Genomic DNA, 21,002 nt, shown 5'->3' with positions numbered 1-21,002 from the left:
ATAATGGACAGGTATAGTTTCGACCCGTTTTTATAAACTCCCGGTATTATGCACCCCCATTTTTATACACCCCCGATTTTATGAACTTTTTGTACCCGATTTTATCAACCTCCCGTTAATTCATTATTTTATGCCAGCAATTCAGGCCTACAAGCTTACAATTGAATTCATTTAAGGGATTATCCATAAATGACGTAGCATTTTTTGAGTGATTTTTAACACCCCCCTCCCTCCTCGTAGCATTTCGTCACAAACCTATAAATACCCCCCTGGTAATTACGTAGCTTGACGGTAACTCTGCCCCCCCCCCCCCTTGTTCCCGTAATTTTTTTTTTTAAATTCTATTCTATTCCCCCTTAAAAAAGCTACGTAGCATGACATGACCCCCTACCCCCCTGTCGTCACACATCATCACAAAATACAAAACTCCCCCATATAATTCTACGTCATTTATGGATGATCCCTAAGGTAATGAGTCTTGCATTGTTAGGTAGCAGTCAGAATGTAAGGTAGTTTACCCAATTTTGGTCCTATTTAAGGTAATTGAAAACTAAAATCACATTTTGCTTGAATTCTAAAAAAAATCAATGCTGTGTATTTTCATGATAAAATAACACACTTTCACATATTCTACGTGGAAAACATAACAATTGGAAGGGACACCGTATGTAGTAAAAATTATATACAGGGTGTTTGGTTTATGGTTAAGAATCTCTCGGGGGGTGATAGACTGCCTTATTTGGAGAAAAAAAAATTATTCTACACATACCATCAAATCTCAGCCGTTACAGAGTTATTGAACTTTTTGTGTAAAAAACTTATTTGTCTTAAAATACCTCTAACTTTAAAAGTATGCTTTGTATTTTAAATATTTCAGTTCCATTCGAAAGGTGAGAAAATTTCCTATGGAATGGTGTTCTCATATCTTTTAAGTAATTAGTTTTAATTACTTTTTAGCTGTAAAGTAGTTAAAAGTTAGTGTTTTTGAGGAGGTTTTTGCTAATTTTCTCGAAATAATGAAGTATGATTATAGCAACATCCATTATCCAAAAGTTGGGTTTTAGGACGATTCATAATTTGTTCTTGGACGTCATATTTCTATCTCTTCTCATTTCTTTGTAATTTCATTACTATACTTTTCCTGTAACCGACTTGTAAGTGCTTAAAAGACTCTAATCTAAAAAATATGCTTTATATCGTTATTTACAAGATTTCATTGGAAAGCTGATAATATGTCCTATCACTGTATGTACAAATATCTTTTAGTTAAGTGTACTAAATGATTTTTTATTAACTAAATAACTCAAAATTTGTGTTTTTTGGAGAGTTTTTTAATTATTCTAATTATTAATCAACAAAATTTATCGTTACTATTGTTCATTTGATGCCCCTTAATGTTCTCTAAAAACTTTTTATTTGACACTTTGTCTACATCTCTTCATTTTGCTGCTATTTAATAGTTACAACGGAATGAGCTCGCCACAAATGTAGTGGGTTCGAAATCGTTATTTTTGCATATGAAACGATGTGATAAAAACGATTTTGCGTCGAAACCAAAAGAGACAATTGAATGGAGTCAAAGAAAGAACTGTAGAACTTGCTGAAATGCATTATTTCCGTGATAATACTGGTGATGTTTATTATTTACTACTTTAAGAAAATTAACGAAAATGATAATAATAGCACTAACTTTAAACTAATTTACTTTTAAAAGAATACTAAATTCACTTAACTGAAAGGTATTAATACATTTTTCACTGTAAAATTTTCCTGGCTTTCGAATAAAAAGAAAAAAAAGTACAATAAGTGCCATAATTTTTCAATTAGAGCTGGTACTAGTGAAAATTAGATAAAAATACCCAAGTTGAATAACCCAAAATCGTGAAAATAAGAAAAGGTAAGTGTATCATGTCAAAGAACGAATTAAGCAGCTCATCAAGACTAACAATCTGAATTATTAAAATGATGAGGTTAACTATTAGGATTTTCAATAAATGAACGAAAAATCGTTTAAAATTGTTTAATTTTCAATAAATTACTTTGAAAAGGCTACTTAAACTCATTAGCTGAAACATGTGAGGGCATCACTCAATGCGAAATTTTCTCACCTTTCTAATGGAACTAAAACATTTAAAATACAAAGTATACTTTTAAAGTTAGAGGTATTTTAAGATAAATAAGTTTTTTACACAAAAGTTCAATAACTCTGTAACGGTTGAGATTTGGTGGTATGTGTAGAACAATTTTTTTTCTCCAAATATGGCAGTCTATCACCTCCCGAGAGATTCTTAACCATGAACCAAACACCCTGTATTTAGCAATATTATATCTTAAATATGTCGTAGTTCATGACAAACTGCAAACAAAATTTAAACCAAAGACTATTTTTTGCGGACTATCTGTAAACGCCGGTCCCGAGGGTACAATTTAGTGCATATTTGTCTCAGAGGCTGTGATTTCTGTTCTCTAGTTTATCTACTCCTATAAAACGATCTCCTGCCGGCGCACTTGAGTTATCACTAAAAACAAACTTCGAATTGAATCAATAGCTGATTCTTGTTCCTATTTTCTATTGCTATCTCCCATGTCATCCAAGCGGATTGATCTATTCACTTGTAAGTAGGAACAAACCAACCAGTCCGAACCGACGAGAATGGGTCATGCCAGTCGAAAGCCACTGACCTAGGCTCAAACCGGCCATCTCCACAATAAATACGCGTGCCGGTTCCAAATGCTTTGATATCCGTTACGGAATATTATTTGATGATGAAAACCCTTAAAACATAACAAGCCTGTTTTTCCTACTGTTGAAATTCTACGCATAACTGTCCCACAAATAAAATAAATAAAAAAGTAAATATTATGTGTGTCAACTAAGAGATGGGTACGATATTAAAAACTGCAATAGTGAGATCGATCCTGTACAACTATTCATCTCTGTCGTCGCTTCCAAAAACATAAAACATGGCGAACTCATCCATTTCCGATTTTAGTAAAACTTGAAGTCGCTTTACAAGAAAACTCTCAGTGCAAACTTTCGTAAACAAAATGAATAGAAAACATAATTTGTGTGGATGGTAGATGGACCAATATGCTCAGAATTATTCGATTTCTGTCAGATTTTCCCACTGATCATTTTTCGTAAAATCTTCCGTAAATTAAATTTTTCTAATGAAAAACTGGACTAATTACACTAGAAAAGTTGATTATAAACGTAATTTTAGACTTCGTTTGATCCAACGTTTCTCTCCAGATCACCAATTTAATTTTCATCGTCCATCACGTTTTTCTTAGTTATCAGTTTTAGAACATAGGCGTAGAATGGCAGTAAACTACCAACGCTCTGTGTCTAATTAATCAAAGAATAATTTTTGCATCTCATTTTTAAGGAGATTAACTGTTAAAATTCGTTGACAGAATGCATTGTCATTCATAATGAGTCTAACTTCAGATCGATCCTTTGCTTGGAAGTTGGATTAGACAACTGTCGAGCGGTTCGGTTGAATACGATTTTTGCACTGATACGGCATTAGGTTTAATTTTTCGGTTGGTTGATAAAAACGTATCATTACTGTACTTTAAAACCTATACTTAGGCCGCGGCGACTTTTTCTCTACGTAAACGATTTTGTGGGGGTGCATTCGTACCCCAAAACTAAAATCTCTCTAATTTGTCTAATTGTTATTAAATTTATAATTAAATTGGATAGTTTTATTCTAAAATCATTCATAAAGTAACCTGTTTAAAAATATTCGTGTTTTGACTATTTAATTATGTAATATTTCATTTTGTATAGAATAAGTCTTTAAAATACGTCAAAATTCCCTTTTTTCTTCATATTGCTATTACTCCGGTCGTTTCAAATCGATTTTGACCATTTATACGACGTTGTAAAGCTTATTAAATTTCCTTTTGGACATTTTTTTTTTTTTCAAAAACCGGTCGAAAAGTATATTGATTCCGATGCTTTTTTGAAAACCAAACGCCAATACAAACGTTAAAATACGCAGTAACGGAGATGAAACAGGAAGGCGTCGCAGGAACAAGTAGAGCCGGTGCATTGTACGTGTATATAAAGTAAGTATGTTCCAGAGCCTGGACTGCAGAAGATAACGAATCGAATGATGCGTCTTGCATAATCATATTCAAAAATCATATTCACAAATGTGCTTTGACTCTTTGATCCGCAAAAACGAAAATTACGATACCAATCCAAACGCATTTTCTAGTTACTTTGCTATAGTGCTTTGTTATATCAAATAACAGATACTATTATTCGGCAGAGTTGGAACTTATACACTTTTACAGTCTCTCGCTTACTATGCATCGATATTTTGCTTTTAAAAAAAGATATAACATTTTTTTTGAATTAAGTACACATGATAAAACACTACGCAAACGGTTTTGTGGGGTACATTTGTACCCCAAACAAACTTTAAGAGAGCATTGTTAAGTTGGTCAAATGAAACAAAACGCTGATCGATAATAGGACATCAAGAACACGTCAGAAAATCTTGATTGATACCCTTCGATACAGGTTTGACCGTTCCAACCAGTAACGTGGGTGACGTCATGTAAACTATCGAATACGAATTGCCAATTGCCATAGGGATCATCCATAAATGACGTAGCATTATATGGGGGAGGCGGGAGTATTGTATTTCGTGATGATGTGTGACGACAAGGGGGTAGGGGGTCATGTCATGCTACGTAGCTTTTTTTAAAGGGGAATAACTAGCATCGTTTTTTATTTTTTTTAAATTTTACGGGGACAAGGGGAGGGGGAGAATTACCGTCAAGCTACTTAAATACCAAGAGGGGTATTTAGAGGTTTGTGACGAAATGCTACGATCACTCAAAAAATGCTACGTCATTTATGGATCGTCCCATAGCTTAATTTAATAATGTAATAAATTATACAAAACTGCCTTGCAGGAATGGTTTCTGATAAAAAAATAGAAATTTTGGTTTAGTACGACGGGCAAGGTTGCTGGAAACTGTGACCATTAAGCTTTCTGTTTCCCCAGGAGTTAGCCGCCGATTCAACTTAATTTCCAGTTAAGATATCGACGATTTATAAGTTTCTCAGAACATTACAAATTCGGCGTTCAATAATAGTAAATATAAATGCGGATTCTACTCGGCAGTGATTTGTTTTGCCATATGCAGAAATAACTCAATGCGTATGGTGCTACTTCAGATTCGAGTGATTCTACTATTCTTGGATGAGCCTAGCTCGGGTGCCTAGAATTAAAAATCTTCGATATCTTTGGTTGATTCTCCGTATTAGCAAGTTGGATTCGGATCGGGCTTCTCAAATTTTAAATTTTCGGGTTCGGGTCGGGTTCGGGTTTTCAAATTTTAATATTCTCGGGTCGGGTCGGGTTCGGGTTTTACAAAATTTTCATTCTCGGGTACGGGTCGGGCTCGGGTTTTCAGGTTTTAAAATGTTCGGGCTCGGGTTTTTCAAATTTTATGATTTCGGGCTCGGGTTGGGTTCGGGTTTTTAAATTTTCATGCTCTCGGGTTCGGGTGGGGTTCGGATTCAAAAAAATTGAAACCCGACCATCTCTACTTGCTAAGCCAAGCTAAGTTTCGATTTCATTAATTCTCATCAGCTTAATTAGAACTCCTTTTCTTGTGGGACATCACGCAGGACTAAGGGTTTTCTCAGAAACACAAATAGTGTTTTCGTTTTTCGTCAATGTCACTAAGTTAGTGTCGGGTTCTGATGAGACGAAGCCGAAACTCAAATTCCATAACTAATTTAATATTATTGCTTTGTAATGGGCGCTTCTATGTGATTGCTAACATCGACTATCAGGCACTCCTAATGGACCATATGGTCCAATTCTCAGGATTCTGTCGAAATGTTCACGGGTGATTCACCATTCTCGCTCCATTATGGTTGTATAAAAGTGACAATTTCGCGTCACCTCTAGACGTCAGTTTGTTACAACAGCACGATGTTGCTGGTCCGGAAAATCACAGTTCTGCTACTGGCGGTAGTTTTGGGTTCCGAACAATTCATCCTCGAGGATCAGTGCGAGCGACCAACGGAACCAATTAGACAAACTATCGAACAAATTGAATCGCATTACCGTATGTTGAAGTATACACAAGATCAGCTCCAGCACATTATCGTACAGGTACGGGCGGTGAAACCATGTGTGACTGTGCTGAACAGAAACAACTCCTCTCGGCAACTCAAGGAAATTACCTATCGTGGCAGTTATAACCAGAAAGATGTCTTCTACTTGCGCGTACACTTCTCCGACCAGCGAAAACGGTGGAAACGGAAGAATTGCTAAAGGATAGCGAAGTTTACCGAAAAATAAATCGAAGCCTCGAAATATCCTGGAAAAATCCCGACAACACAGGGAACGGTACGGGTATATTTGTGTTTACTCATCTGCTGATTTACGATGAGATCGTGCAGATCCAGAACATAGGCGACATGCACGAACCGAATATGAAAAACGTGGATCTGTTCGGTTTCTCCTCGGGCTGTGCTTGTTTGCGTCACGATGTTGTACAGAATAACGGTAATCACTGGTACATCGCTCACGCCAAACAACCCTCGATTGAGGTGAAGGTGTTCTCGGTCAAGCCTATCACTGTTGCGTGTTGGGCAGTTGCACTTGGTTGCACCTTTCTGTTGCTGATTTATTGTTGGTGTTGCAAGAAATGATTACTTCGGTATCCGCTGAAATGTTTGAGTGATGTAGTTGTATCATTTCACCGAACAAACTACGATATGCTCTTTTACAAAGGCGCCAAGCGAGATGAATGTTAAAAATATGAGTAAATTTAAAATTTGAAGAACCTGACCCGTACCACCACATTCCTTCCTTTGCAAGCGTCGCTCTTGGCATACTCTATACTGAACCAGTACGCTGTCTTAAGCATGTCCTGCCAAACCATAGGCTACTATCCAACCTGCAATAAAACATTGAACCAGCAACGATTAAGTCCAATACTTCTAAACGAACAACCAGGATAATTGCAACCCATAATACCAAAAATCAAACGAGGACAATCTACCGCAAGCAGCAAGGTACCAGCAGCGACTGATTGACCCCTAATCAACAGTATGTGAAGAAGCAAACAGTTCCTCGTCGAAGAAAATCTCTCTACACCAACATACTGATCAATCGTGAGATCAATCAGTATTCAATGGATGCTCACGTGACATTATTTATCTATTACAATTAGTCTAATAAATAATGATTTGTACAAGAATAAAAACAATACCAGAACGTTCTGAAATTAGCATGTCATTTGGTTCGTATATCTGATAATTAGTAGGCCTTTGAAACTCAAATGATGATGATGATGATGATGATGATGATATAGGAACCCACCATCAGTGCCTGGAATACTCCGGTGGCTGAAGATGCTTTTAACAGTAAGGATAAAATTATGTTATCAACCGACATTCACATGGACGCTGTATGAAGGGCCAAAATGGGGCGGATCCATAAACAGAGTAATTTATGCGCGATCCGAAGGAACAGAGAATCTCCTTCCAACGAAAAGATCCAGCCAGTTGCATAACTCAATTTCCAATACATGTTAAGACACTACCTGATGGTTTGTGTGAGAAGGGTGCGTCAGTCTTGTTACCACTTGTCAGATAAGAACAATCACAGCAACAGCATGACGCCGAAAAATTATGCGCTTGCTGGTAGTATTCATATTTTGTGACTAGAAGCTAGCGACCCACGACATCAAGTTCAAGTTACAATTTGAATGATACCCTGATGCTCCCTCCCAACCCAACGTTATTTAATTTGTATATGAAATGTAATGCATGATTTTTTTTCGAGAGTTGTCCTACTGGAGCTGTTGAGCTAGGTTCTCGGAAGGGCTCCCCGTTAGAATCACATGCTACAATTTGCAGACGAGACAGGCAATGTCTCCCACTAAAGTGCACTACCTTAGGCCAATTGTAGCGGGCCGTGATTCTGAATGTGATATACATTGTACGGTTCAGGTATATGCAGGCGTAGGGACTCGCGATCGCGTGTATCATCGCAAAGGGCTCGAGCATTTGTACGTTAAAGTGTTCGATCGCGTGTGCGTTTGTATGTCGCGTGTGTTAACGTGTATGTAGCTTTGCGTGTGTTCTTGGATAATCGCGCCCGGACCGCGAATCTAATACTTCATTTTTGGTGTACGGCTCAGATGCTAAAAGAAAGTGAGATCTTCCATATCACTAGAGTTCCCGGTGATGTCGCCATGGAACGTGTTGTCTAGTGGATATGAGCTTTATTTTTTGATTAGTCCTACTGAATGTATGCAGCTAAGTTATTAGGACAGAGAGTAATGGTTTCCGGACGTGACCGATTCATGACCGCGCGAAAACGGACGTTGGTAGGTTCGCGTTTGAGACAGCGTTTGAAACTTCGTAAGTGCTAAAACGTTCTCCTTATTACCGGGGTGTTATTAAGCTAGCGCGATCACGAACGTAGGTGTGCGTTGTTAATCGCGAAGGGCTTAAGCTTTCGTATGTTAACGCGTTTGTCACGTGTGCTCGCGTTCAGGTGACTTCGCGTTTACAAAAGTGGATTTTGTAACCGTGTGGCCATTCCTGCTCTTTGACCGTGTGTGTTCTTGGATGGTCACGCGGACCTTCATTCTGATAGTTATTTTTCGATGTACAATTCACATTCTAACAGAGAATAAGTTACCCCATATCACTAGAATCCTCGGTCATGTCGCCATGTAACGTGGTGTCCAGTGGATATGAGAGCTTTCTCTTTTTATTTTTATTTTTTTTTTGAGGTCGCTAGCCGTGCATTGAAGAATGCCTAAAACTCTGAACTAGGCCCCGTCGAGTCCAGTCCGTCATCTGTCCGTCTCGTCCCGTCGTGTCTGGGGCTTCCAGGTTACATGCATTCACCAGACGAGACTAGCTTATGTCAGCTTAATTGTGCACTGGTTTCGTAGAATCGATGCGATCATCGAAATGATAGATCCTACGAGTGAATGCACTCAATAACCCAATCGTGGTTATTGCGAGAAAGTTATCGTCTTTGTGCAAACACTCTTTTCTAGGTTTTTCAATATTAAACCCCTTTTTAAGGATTTTGGTGAGGTTTGGGAAAATAAACCCAGCAGGCACGTAGCTAGAGTGGGGGTGGGGGTTCTAAGGGGCTAAAGCCCCCCCCCCTCCGAAATGTTTTAATAATAAATTTAAAAAAACATGACTATCAGCAACTTTAAATAATTTTGTAGCTCGTTTCGCGTGAACAAATTATTGAGAAAAGGTTAAAGAAGATCACTGTTTGCAACAACCAAAAACAATGGTCACGATTCTCATTGTGGCTTATGCTTCTGTCCGAGCCAGTGTGAAGCGAACGACAAATATATTTATTATTGTGAGCCTTGTCTGAAGAGCAAATGAAACTGCTACAATACTTCTTGCCCTAGTAATCTGTCGAGATGAGTGAGTCGCAGAAGCAAAAAGTGATGATCCGGCCAAATACTGTGATTATTTATGTCTCGCATAAGACCAAGTATTCATGACGAGGAACATTTTGTGAAGGTGAAAATGAAAATTAGACTTACGATAGTCATCATTATCGAGTTCTACCATGGCAGGCATTCAGCGCTCATAACGTTCAACAAGTTGTTCCAGACGAAATCATTCATTTTGAATAATTGAAAACACATGACACAGTGAGTGACAATGCTATAATTAAGAGCTTCATAAATATGCACGGTAAGAGAATCAATGTTCGGTTGCAAGATCGAAAATCGCTTACTTGCAGTTACATGTCACATTTGGGAGAAATACAGTACAAAACATAATGCGATTGTACAACTAACAAGTATTCTTTGTGCGGTTTATCCTGGTCAGAAACCGCTGAACACAAACAATTACCAAATATTGATAACGGCAAAAAGCCGCGTCAAGTATTTCAAAATCTACAGCCAGCACAATCAGTGAGGAAAGTCACACTCGTAAAGGCAACAAACAGGGAAGAAATCAGATGTTCGTGAACATAAAGGCAGCAACCACGATGATGACAGCGGAAGTGTTCAATAGCGAGATATAAACGACCCCCTATACGCAGTTGGTGAGGAAAAAATATTTCCCCGCCTTACCACGTGCAATGGTTAAGAGCTTGCGCGAGATCTGATGTAAAACTCGTTTTGATATTTTCATTGTTGGAAATAAATATAAATAGATAAAGAACCACTGCTCCGATTGGCTAAATCATTGAGCCGAATCCGCTAAACGAATTATTAAAAAAAAGTATTTATGGACGACTGAGCACTAAAACTCCCCAAAAGTTAACGCTTCATCGCAGGTGATGGTCCCGTTTAACAAAACTCAGATGTAGTACTCGATATTGGCAACTTTATTTTAAATTTAAATGACATGTTTTCGAATTGTACCCAATTTGAATTTTAATATTAGGTCGGTGCCCTCTGTACTCTTAGTATAAATACTAGGCATCACATTCCTGCATACTAGGCAAAAAAATATTTTAATTTACTGAGAACGATGTAGCTGAGACGACAGTTTTTGTTTTTACGACGTTTCAACGCAATATCATTTTCATTGGCACTTAATTTCATTTTCATGCGGAGAATTCGTTTCGTATTAAAACACTGTTGCGACTAAAATGTTGTGACTGGTTGTCTCTTGATCTGTTTTTTGTTCGTTTTGGAATCAAATGGAAAGATGATCAGAAATCACTGAGGAGGAAAAAAGAATCAGCAAATATAAGCCCCAAGAGCATCTCCTCTATCTTTTCGTTGCACTCAGAAGCCGTGCTTTCGGAATTGCGCTCTGATTCTCTTAATTCGGCTCGAATAGTACGGCATTTTCAAAAGCACCTTACGTCTTCGTTACGCGCACAACGTTTAACGTTATGTGCCACAACTTTAATTTCCAAATTTGGTAAAACAAACCTGTAATCAAAAAGCATTACAGATTTCTTCAAGAAATCATGCATCTTTTCCAATCTTGATGATGATTGTAAAAAACTTGAGCTAATTAAAAACGAACCAATTACTGAGCAGTTAAGTGTCAATATATTTGAATTGGCTTAGAAATTGTCACTGGAAGCATCATAGCAAATCCAACTGCCAGAAAGAACTAGACAGTAGGCCATGCACAACTACCACTGACAAAATTTTTGCAAAAGATTCACAGGAATGGGATAAATTGCAGTAATGTATGACCAGAGATATCTAAAAGAAAGTCACTTCGGTACAGGAGACGCAAGCGCGATGTGTTCGCTAAGATTTGTCGGAGGCAATAGTTTATCAGACAATTAATATCGTGCGTTGCTTACACAAAAAATCCGTTCATAAATTCATGAACAAACAATCACGATTTCGTGAATTGAGCGATTTACGAAAATCGTGACCAAGTTCCTGAAATTATGAGTAATAAACCTAGTATTCATGAAACTATGTGTTTAAAAAACAAACTAGTTCGCGCAAACATTTCTCATCACGTTACTGTTATGTTTTATTCATTAGTTCAATATCGGTAGCATGCAGCCATACGTCGAGAAAAGATAGGTGACCAAATTTTTGCTGTACTATCACCTGATTGGTCCTTCAATTTATCATATTTCCGGTAATTGCTGTCTTTTTAACTTTTCACTTTGGGTCAGGCTCTAGGACCGTGGGTAAACAAACTAACCTGAAAAAGACGTATTCTAAAGAGCTGACACAGAAATATTCAGTCCCGACAGATTTAATGAAAGTGCGCCCAAATAAGCTCAGCGTACTGATATCCTATCTAAAACAAGCAAATAATGTTACTGACGACAAGTCTATCTATATATACAGGGTGTTTGGTTCATGGTTAAGAATCTCTCGGGGGGTGATAGACTGCCATATTTGGAGAAAAAAATTGTTCTACACATACCATCAAATCTCAACCGTTACAGAGTTATTGAACATTTAGTGTAAAAAACTTATTTGTCTTAAAATAACTCTAACTTTAAAAGTATACTTTGTATTTTAAATGTTTTAGTTCCATTCGAAAGGTGAGAAAATTTCGCATTGAGTGATGCCCTCACATGTTTCAGCTAATGAGTTTAAATAGCCTTTTCAAAGTAATTTATTGAAAATTAAACAATTTCAGACGATTTTTCGTTCATTTCTTGAAAATCATAATAGTTAACCTCATCTTTTTAATAATTCAGATTGTTAGTCTTGATGAGCTGCTTAATTTGTTCTTTGACATGATACACTTACCTTTTCTTATTTTCATGATTTTGGGTTATTCAACTTGGATATTTTTATGTTATTTTCACTAGTACCAGCTCTAATTGAAAAATTACGGCACTTATTGTACTTTTTTTCTTTTTATTCGAAAGCCAGGAAAATTTTACAGTGAAAAATGTATTAATACCTTTCAGTTAAGTGAATTTAGTATTCTTTTAAAAGTAAATTAGTTTAAAGTTAGTGCTATTATTGGCATTTTCGTAAATTTTCTTAAAATACTAAATTATAAACATCACCATTATTATCATGGAAATAATGCATCTCAGCAAGTTCTACAGTTCTTTCTTTGACTCCATTCAATTATCTCTTTTGGTTTCGACGCAAAATCGTTTTTATCACATCGTTTCATATGCAAAAATAACGATTTCGAACCCACTACATTTGTGGCGAGCTCATGCTGTGTTAATTATTAAATAGCAGCAAAATGAAAAGAGATGTAGATAAAGTGTCAAATTAAAAGTTATAGAGAACATTAAGGGGCATCAAATGAACAATAGTAACGATAAATTTTGTTGATTAATAATTAGAATAATTAAAAAACTCTCCAAAAAACACAAATTTTGAGATATTTCGTTAGTAAAAAATCATTTAGTACACTTAACTAAAAGACATTTGTACATACATTGATAGGAAATTTTCTCAGCTTTCCAATGAAATCTTGTAAATAATGATATAAAGCATATTTTTTAGATTAGAGTCTCTTAAGCACTTGCAAGTCGGTTACGGGAAAAGTATAGTAATTAAATTACTAAGAAATGAGAAGAGATAGAAATATGACGTCTAAGAACAAATTATGAATCGTCCTAAAACTCAACTTTTGGATACTGGATATTGCTATAATCATACTTCATTATTTCGAGAAAATTAGCAAAAACCTCCTCAAAAACACTAACTTTTAACTACTTTACAGTTAAAAGGTAATTAAAACTAATTACTTAAAAGATATGAGAACACCATTCAATAGAAAATTTTCTCACCTTTCGAATGGAACTAAAACATTTAAAATACAAAGTATACTTTTAAAGTTAGAGGTATTTTAAGACAAATAAGTTTTTTACACAAAAAGTTCAATAACTCTGTAACGGTTGAGATTTGATGGTATGTGTAGAACAATTTTTTTCTCCAAATATGGCAGTCTATCACCCCCCGAGAGATTCTTAACCATGAACCAAACACCCTGTATATATAAAAGTCAAAGTTTGTATGTATATGATTTATAGACTCCCGAACGGCCTAACCGATTTCCGTAAAAAATTTTACACAGTAGGTATTTGTTATGGGGCGTGTTTGTGCGCTATTAGTTGGAGATTATCTGCCCGCCAGATGGCGCTTTGGAACAAATTGTGTTTTTCTCCTATTTCGTGGAAAATCGCAGCAACGCGCGATGGGTATTAGCTAGTCTATATATAAAAGTCAATGTTTGTATGTATATGATTTATGGACTCCCAAATAGCTTAACTGATTGTCGTCAATATTTATACATAGTAGGCATTTGTTATGGAGCGAGTTTGTGTACTATTAGTTGGGGATGATCTGCCCACCAGATGGCGCCTTGGAAAAAAATGTATTTTTTTCCTATTTCGTTTAAAGTCGCAGCAACGCGCGATGGGTATTAGCTAGTATTCTATAAATGGCTACCGTGTCTACATTCCCGTCTACAAAGTAGAGATCAATGGCGTGGTCACCGACTGGGTTTAAAGGCTATTTAAAAGCCGTTTTTAGCAAAATCTACGGCTACAATACTGCACTACTATTAAAGTTATTTGTTACTGATGTTGTGCATTGAAAGTGCTGTATACTAACAAGACGTATTTAAATAGATTTTTGAATGCTGGTTAAAAACAATCAAGCATACGAAATGCTAATACACTCTTTTGCAGATAAACTAAAGGGAGTTACATTATTCATCATGACAAAATATTATAATCTCTTGACTCAGGAAGAGTCCGATTCTGGCATCCCCTTGTTACTGCACGTAAAAACCATAGGCAGATAAGTTTTCTTGAAAAGGTTCAATATTTTAGGCTTATATGAGAAAAAACAGAACAAATCAAGTTTTTTCCTCGCCATCCCAGGACACCAGGACTGTTACTTCAAAACCAGGACGTATGATCACTAGAGTGGGACATGGTTATATGAAAAAAATAAAATTTCGCTCCGAGTAACTTTTCGGGTTCCATTTAGCTCCCAGAACAACTCTGCAAATTTTTAGTTCGATCGGTGAAACTATATTTTTGCGCCCACTGTTTAAAGTTCACATGGGATTTCGTATGGGGAAAACGTCTTTTGCAAATTAATTCTTCCAAGAGTCGCTCGTTACCTCCTAAAAATAAGTAGATGTCTGATTTTAATAGGAAATTTGTCAAGCAAACATAGTCTGGAAGATCACGAAACGATCTGATGCTTGTGGAAGAAGTTATCAAGCAAAAACCGATTGATGCCCTGAAGATTAATGAAAATTTTACTTTTCATAGCATCACTGCTGCTGACGGTCGAATTATATACAAAATCTTCAACTTTTTCTTATTATGTACAAAAGAAGACTCAATTTATCCCTCAAAACTCTTGCGAAGTGGCCAAACAGTATAGATAAATGATTTAGACACATTAAGAGAAGATCAAAACAAAATTGCATATAATTGGGCAACCAACAACAGTGGTGCTAGAAAAAACTAATATTTTATCAATCCTCAGAGCATCAATTGGTTTCAGCTTAATAACTTTTTTCTCGAGCATCTGATCGTTTCGTAGTTTTCGAGAATTTGTTTCTTTGTTAAATTTCCTACAAAAGTCACATAACGGTTTATTTTTAGGAAGCAATGGGCGAGTCCTGGAGGTATTGTTTTGTAAAAGTTTATTTTCCCATATAAAATCTCATGTAAACTTTAAACAGTGGGCGCAAAAATATAGTTTCAGGGATCGAGCTAAGAATTTGCACAGATGTTCTAGAGCCCAAATGGTACCCAAAAAGTTGCTCGGAGCTGGAATCTATTTTTTGTCCCACCCTAATGATCACCCTAAGGCAATAGAACTAATGTTCGGCCATAACAACTTCACAACACGGTGAGCTTTTAAATGATTTTGCTCAGAAACGCGTTTCAAGACCTACAATTCATTGACAAACTTTTTGGTTCGAAATATGGAATCGACAGTGTGACTCGAGCGTTCATTCATTCATTCATTTCAACACTAAATAAAGATTTTTCAAAAAGCATACAGGCATTGATGAAATTCCCATCCATACGTCATTTTTTTAAGGTTTACCGTCAATCCAGCAATATTTGCTTAAGTATTGACAATAGTGTCGTGTAAAGCTCGCCTTATCTGTTTTTTAAAGAACGCCTTCTGGTATGTAAGGTACCGAAGGAGAAAGTACATTCTCACCAAGTATAGGAACCCTTTGCGGAATTTTCATCTTCCATTGCAACAGACATCGCCGCCTATTCTTGAAGTACGGGACAACTAGCAGCCCCCTGATCCAAATACCAAAAAACTTCACTCACCGGAATATAGGCGCGGAACTGCAGCCGCTTATCCTCCTTCGGCTTGGTAATGATGAGCATCGTTTGAAACAGCAGCACGACCCGGGTCTTCGTCTGCTCGCTCAGTAATCCCTCCTGGCGCAGCTCACCAAGAACGGACAAATCCGGACCCAACCAGCCATCAACTATGCCGGCCAGTTCCTTAACGCGGCTCTGTTGCTCCAGTTTTTTCTTCACCTGATCGATGTTGTGGGCAACATTCTTCATCAACTCGTGGGCATGTGCGACCTGTTTATCGTCGCAGTGCTTCCGCAAATTCTAAAATTAAATCATAATCGTCACCATAAATGCATAATAAAATAATTTAATCAGCCAACACTGCCCGCACGCTGGTACCACCGCGCCGCGCGGCCTTCTGCGATACCGTCGAGCCGATGCACTTGCGCGACTCGCCGAGTGAAAGACATAATTAAAACGATCCCCTAGCAACACCCGGTCGTCGCCGGCTTGCTGTGCTGGTTTGATGAGACAGCACATATATTCAATGGATGATTTATCGATTGTCTTTCACTGGTCTCGCGCGAAAGTAATGCAATCTCGATGCACCGCACCGCACAAAGTGAATGCATTCCATAGCTATAGCTAAACTGGGGCCCGATCGTGGAAAGGCATTCATCCACTCAGTGACTGACCTTGGCGGCAGATTAATGTACTTCGTCGATTGGATGATGGCGGCGGCGGTTGCAGCGACGGCGGTAGCAGCGGCAGCGCTGATTGAAATTGATTTTAGCTGACGTAACTTACATCGAGCAGCAGATGGTACTTCAGGATCCGTTGCACGGGCTTTAGAAGATACGATCCTAGCGGAAGGGTATGGTTTAGCATCTTCTGCGTTTGAATGAGAAGGGCATTGGTGTGGGTTGCCTGGAGTAGACTGGTCAGCAGGGCGATCGCCTCCGGGTAGCGGGTGCTGGAAAATGTAATGATATTATGATTGATTTGAATGCGAAGATCGATTTTGAACTTTACCAGTAGGTGGTGTAGCAGTCAAAGTTGTCGTGGAGGTCAATGAAGCAGCCGGAAATTTTGACCGGATCGCCTTTGGTTTCATCAAGGCTGGCCAGAAGTCGACTGTTGAAGTCCCAGATTTCCTGGATGTTGCTGAAGAGTACTTCAAGTTCGTCGACTTTGAGACAAGCTCTCTCCTTCCAATCTTGTAGGTAGCTGAGGAAATAAAAAAAATCGTTAGTTACGAATAATAAAATAAGTTCATTGTATCTAACCCTTTAATAATCTGCCCCAAATCCTCGACGTAGCTCCGTTCGGAGTCGATAATCTCCATTACGGCCCGCTCGCACATGGTCAGGCCGCTCGTGCTACCGTTCTGTTCGCACTCGCTTTGATCGGCTAGGCTTTCCACGCTTGCCTGATAGGAGGGAGCTCCGCAGCACTTGCTGTTGACTAGAAGCAGAGTATCGGATCCGGAACTACTGCTGGACGAGTAAGAACAGATCGAAGATGCTGACAGTGGTCGGGTGCTTAGAATGGGTGTTCCCGGGGTCTGCGTTAGGGAAGCCTTGCTGGATGATAGTGACGCTGAGCTGGTTGTATCCAAGCTGGGCGTCGACGTAGACGTCGAAGAAGGTGTCTGAAAGCCACTTGCACTGGATCTGGGTAGCTTAGGTGATCCCATCAGTGATCGAGCATTGAGTAGCTGCACACGAGCGTAGGCTAGCTTACGACGATCTTCCGAATCTGGGTTATCACTGTCGAGTCCGGGTTCAGTGACAACTAGGCTAACGAAGGGATTGCGTGTTTCCACGATGGTGTTCCGATGCTCTGATTCGTCACAGTTTTCGACGAATGCATTTTGATCATCGGTAGCAGCTGCCATGGACTTCTGCGGATTCCGCAGAACTGGTTCCGTTTCCGGGGTTTCTTTCTCTTTCTCGGATTCGGTTGGTGGTTCCACGTCACCTACCAAAGCGAATGTGAGTGATTTGATTCGTTGTTGGATGAAGCTCAGTTTAGGGACATCCTCTTCGATCGGTGTATCACAGTTCCCATTGGAGTCGCGGTGTTCGTTTCCGGGTGGGTTGTGGATTAAGTCGTTGCCGAAGCTAGAAGCTTGAGTGATTTTGGTGATGTTCTTCGACAGCGGTAGGTTTTTGCAAGCGAGCCTTGTCGACGTTGCGGACGAGATCGATCGACTAGTGCTGAACGATGCGGATTGTAGCTGGCTACGGTGGAACGTAGACGGCGGAAGTCGTGCTCGACTGATCTCGAGCAGATCTGCGTCTACGGCTGTTTCCGTATTCGACAATATCCTCTGGACGTTGGAGGATAGATTTCGAAATTTATCCCCGAATTTTGGGATGTGGGGAGCTGGTCTTGTGGGCCTCGGCAGACCAACGCTTCGCAGCTTTAGTACACTAGATTGAAACGACTTTTCACTACTTTGTTGGATAACTTCGTTATCGGAGTGTAGAAGTTTTTGCTGACTAACTGACGTTGATGTCGTTCGACTGGAGACGGTGGTGGTACTGACTGAGGTTGCGTTCAGATTGTGGTTGCTAGCGGCGCTCGGATTTTCGCCGGAAATTATGCTGCTTCCGTTCGATGGCTCGTCTCCTACCTTGGTCACTAACGTATCGTAATAGCCCAGCAGGGAGGGAGCTAAATCGGTACTGCTACCTGAAATTCGATAAAACAAAAAGACAGTGTTAATCATTGGCTCGAAACATATCATCGTTGGTGATTCTGGCTGGTGCGATGAGGAGACAGATGTTTATGCAAAAAGGGGACCCATAAATCTTAACCCGGTTACCGCCTTCTCAGGACGCAGACACGTAGGAAGTTGAAACTCGAGAGCCCTCTAAAACAAAAAAAAACGGTGCATCAATTTCTCGCCTTGATAAAAGTCGTAAAGTCGATCTTCTTATTAACTTTCTCGAACGTGTTAATAAGCACATTTTAGGGCTGGGGAGCCATCATGAGGCCGCGTCCAAAGACTAACGAGGATCGTGGGCTGAGTTTGATAGCTCGCAGGCACAGTTTTTGATTTCGGTGGGACGAAAACATTTTTGTTCGCTTAAATTTATGGCACTCACAAAAAAGCACGAATGAAAATGTTCAAAACATGATTCGCTCCTGACTGTGGCAAGTTTTTATTCGGGACAAATGTGTTGACACCTCGTTAAAAACTGTAACGCTACACATTTTTTTTTGGATCTCAAGCTATCTCAATTAAAGGCAATTATTCAGTGAAAGGAAAACGCGAAACCCCGCGGACAGATGATTGTCAGCGAACGGAAGTTCATTTATTTTCATAAAAACGACACACGGCAAATCGTTGCAGACGGATCTTCGACGACTGAGACGATTCAACGTTCCCCCTCAGACCCAAGTAAGGTGAAGCAAGGGAGAGAGAGAGAGAGAGAAGAAAAACCAAAAGTCATAAATCACACGATCCCGCCGGTTTGTTGGCAAGCAAATATTTCACCCCGTTCGTCTAACTGGTGGTGACAGATCGATAAGTTACGGCCAGTCATTTGTTTTTCGGGTTAATAGTCGACCCACTTTAGGCCCTTTAGAAATTCGAAAACCTGCAAAGGAACCGCTTTGGTGCAGCCACAAAAGGTTACTCGGTTCAATTAGTGGGGCAACCGGCTCTGCGTAGGTAGCAAACCGTTGAAAATAGACAGACGAGCTGTCGAGGCTTTACCACAGCGTGGTTTGGTTAACGTTTACTTTCGGGACATCAATCTCTATGTACCGTTCTGATAAATGTTACCAAATCACGCAAAAAAGTGGGTAGTGAAGTGTAGTGTTTTGCATCGTCGTTCCTGTTCCGGAAACCGTAAGTACAATCTGTCAACTGTCAACTGTCAATTCAAGTGGCGATCATGCATTGCATTCTGTCATCTAATTCAATGCATTCGTCACCATCAAAAACACAACCATTAACCTTCTAAATAATGCTATCTCTTTGCCTATCACTATCGCTCGTAAAGAATCAACAAGTCTCACACACGACACGCACGCTAAAGTCGCTTGAGGACCCATTTTTTTCTATTTTTATTGATATTTAATTTTGTAGACACGTCGCATTTATTATTGTCATCTTTTACACCTTGTCGTTCGTTCATTCTTTCTTTCATTTCGCTTACGCTTTCGTCCGGGGCCGTTTAGTATCGCTAGATAAAATGAAAACGCATTGCCTGGTCTGGTTTTTGTGCGGTGTGTGGGTTTTTTCCCTGTACCTCAGCCAGATGTCGAAAAGGAAGTTTTTCTTTTATTTCGGCGGACCCCGCAGTGCGTAGGTTCGTTCATTCACGCAACGAAGTTGTACCAAAAGTTTCATTCACTTGCCCACCGGGACTCGGTGGGTGACCTACTGTGGGAAATATGTTACGCACGAGCTTCGTACTTGTTTGCATATGTACAATTTCTATAATTTTTTTTTTTTTTGGACAATCATAATTGAAAACTTGTACCGTTCCGAGCCCAATTAGGCGCGTGAAACCGCGCTCCTCGGTCACGATTTTCTGTGGCACGCGAGGGTGCGCGAATCGGGGCGGTGAAATGTGATCCAGCCGCCGCCGTCGTTGGCTGTCTGTCGAGAAGATTCACGTTCGCTGATACTATATGCTAGGTTTTGGGTGTGGAGCTGTGCCGCCGTGGTATGGTTAATCACGTAAAGATGCGCGTGACCGCATTATTGAACGGATCGCGCATCATCCGGACGGCTTAAACGGGCGCGAGCGCGCGCATCGTTTTGCATAGCGCCATCCGATGGAGATTCGGATCGGGCATCTACGGCTGTCAATCATGAACCGGTGTGGGACCTAGTTCTGTTTGCGATGAGCAATGGCGGGTAGCGAATGGGTTTTTTTTAGAAAGAAGAATTGATATGATTCATCGCTAAAAATAGTCTACAGGCGATTCATTCATAGATGATCGTCCGAAGGCCATCGGAGGGTCGATTGTAGTTGCTATTGGAAACCGGGAAACAACGGAAATGAATCTTCGAGATTGTAATTCAAGAAATTAAAAAAAAACTCGATCATATTCTGCGATTTGAAATGTTGCAGAAATGACCAAATAATTAAATGAATTAGTCGCTGGAATTGACCAGCAACATGTGAAACAGATTTTAGTAGAAAGGATATTTTGATTTTCTTTTAGACAGCAACTAGCAGCTATTAAACCCGAGATATAACTTAGTTTCGAGTGTTGTAGATGTGAATATTTGTATTCGCA

At 39.1% G+C, this 21,002-nt stretch overlaps 1 protein-coding gene across 1 annotated transcript in view; it reads right to left on the bottom strand.

Moving 5' to 3' along the window:
• The window catches only part of LOC131692982 (uncharacterized), a 329,446-nt gene that overhangs the window by 29,460 nt on the left and 278,984 nt on the right, over window positions 1-21,002 (bottom strand). The window contains exons 2-5 of the mRNA XM_058980419.1: window positions 17,024-18,434; window positions 16,770-16,964; window positions 16,545-16,710; window positions 15,762-16,058 (exon numbers count right to left, since the gene is read on the bottom strand). Of these exons, the coding sequence (XP_058836402.1) occupies window positions 15,762-16,058; window positions 16,545-16,710; window positions 16,770-16,964; window positions 17,024-18,434 (2,069 nt within the window). The remainder of the gene's footprint in view (window positions 1-15,761; window positions 16,059-16,544; window positions 16,711-16,769; window positions 16,965-17,023; window positions 18,435-21,002) is intronic.

Source organism: Topomyia yanbarensis, chromosome 3, assembly GCF_030247195.1.
Source record: "Topomyia yanbarensis strain Yona2022 chromosome 3, ASM3024719v1, whole genome shotgun sequence".
Lineage (NCBI taxonomy): Eukaryota > Metazoa > Arthropoda > Insecta > Diptera > Culicidae > Topomyia > Topomyia yanbarensis.
This window is presented reverse-complemented; position numbering and strand designations above follow the sequence as displayed.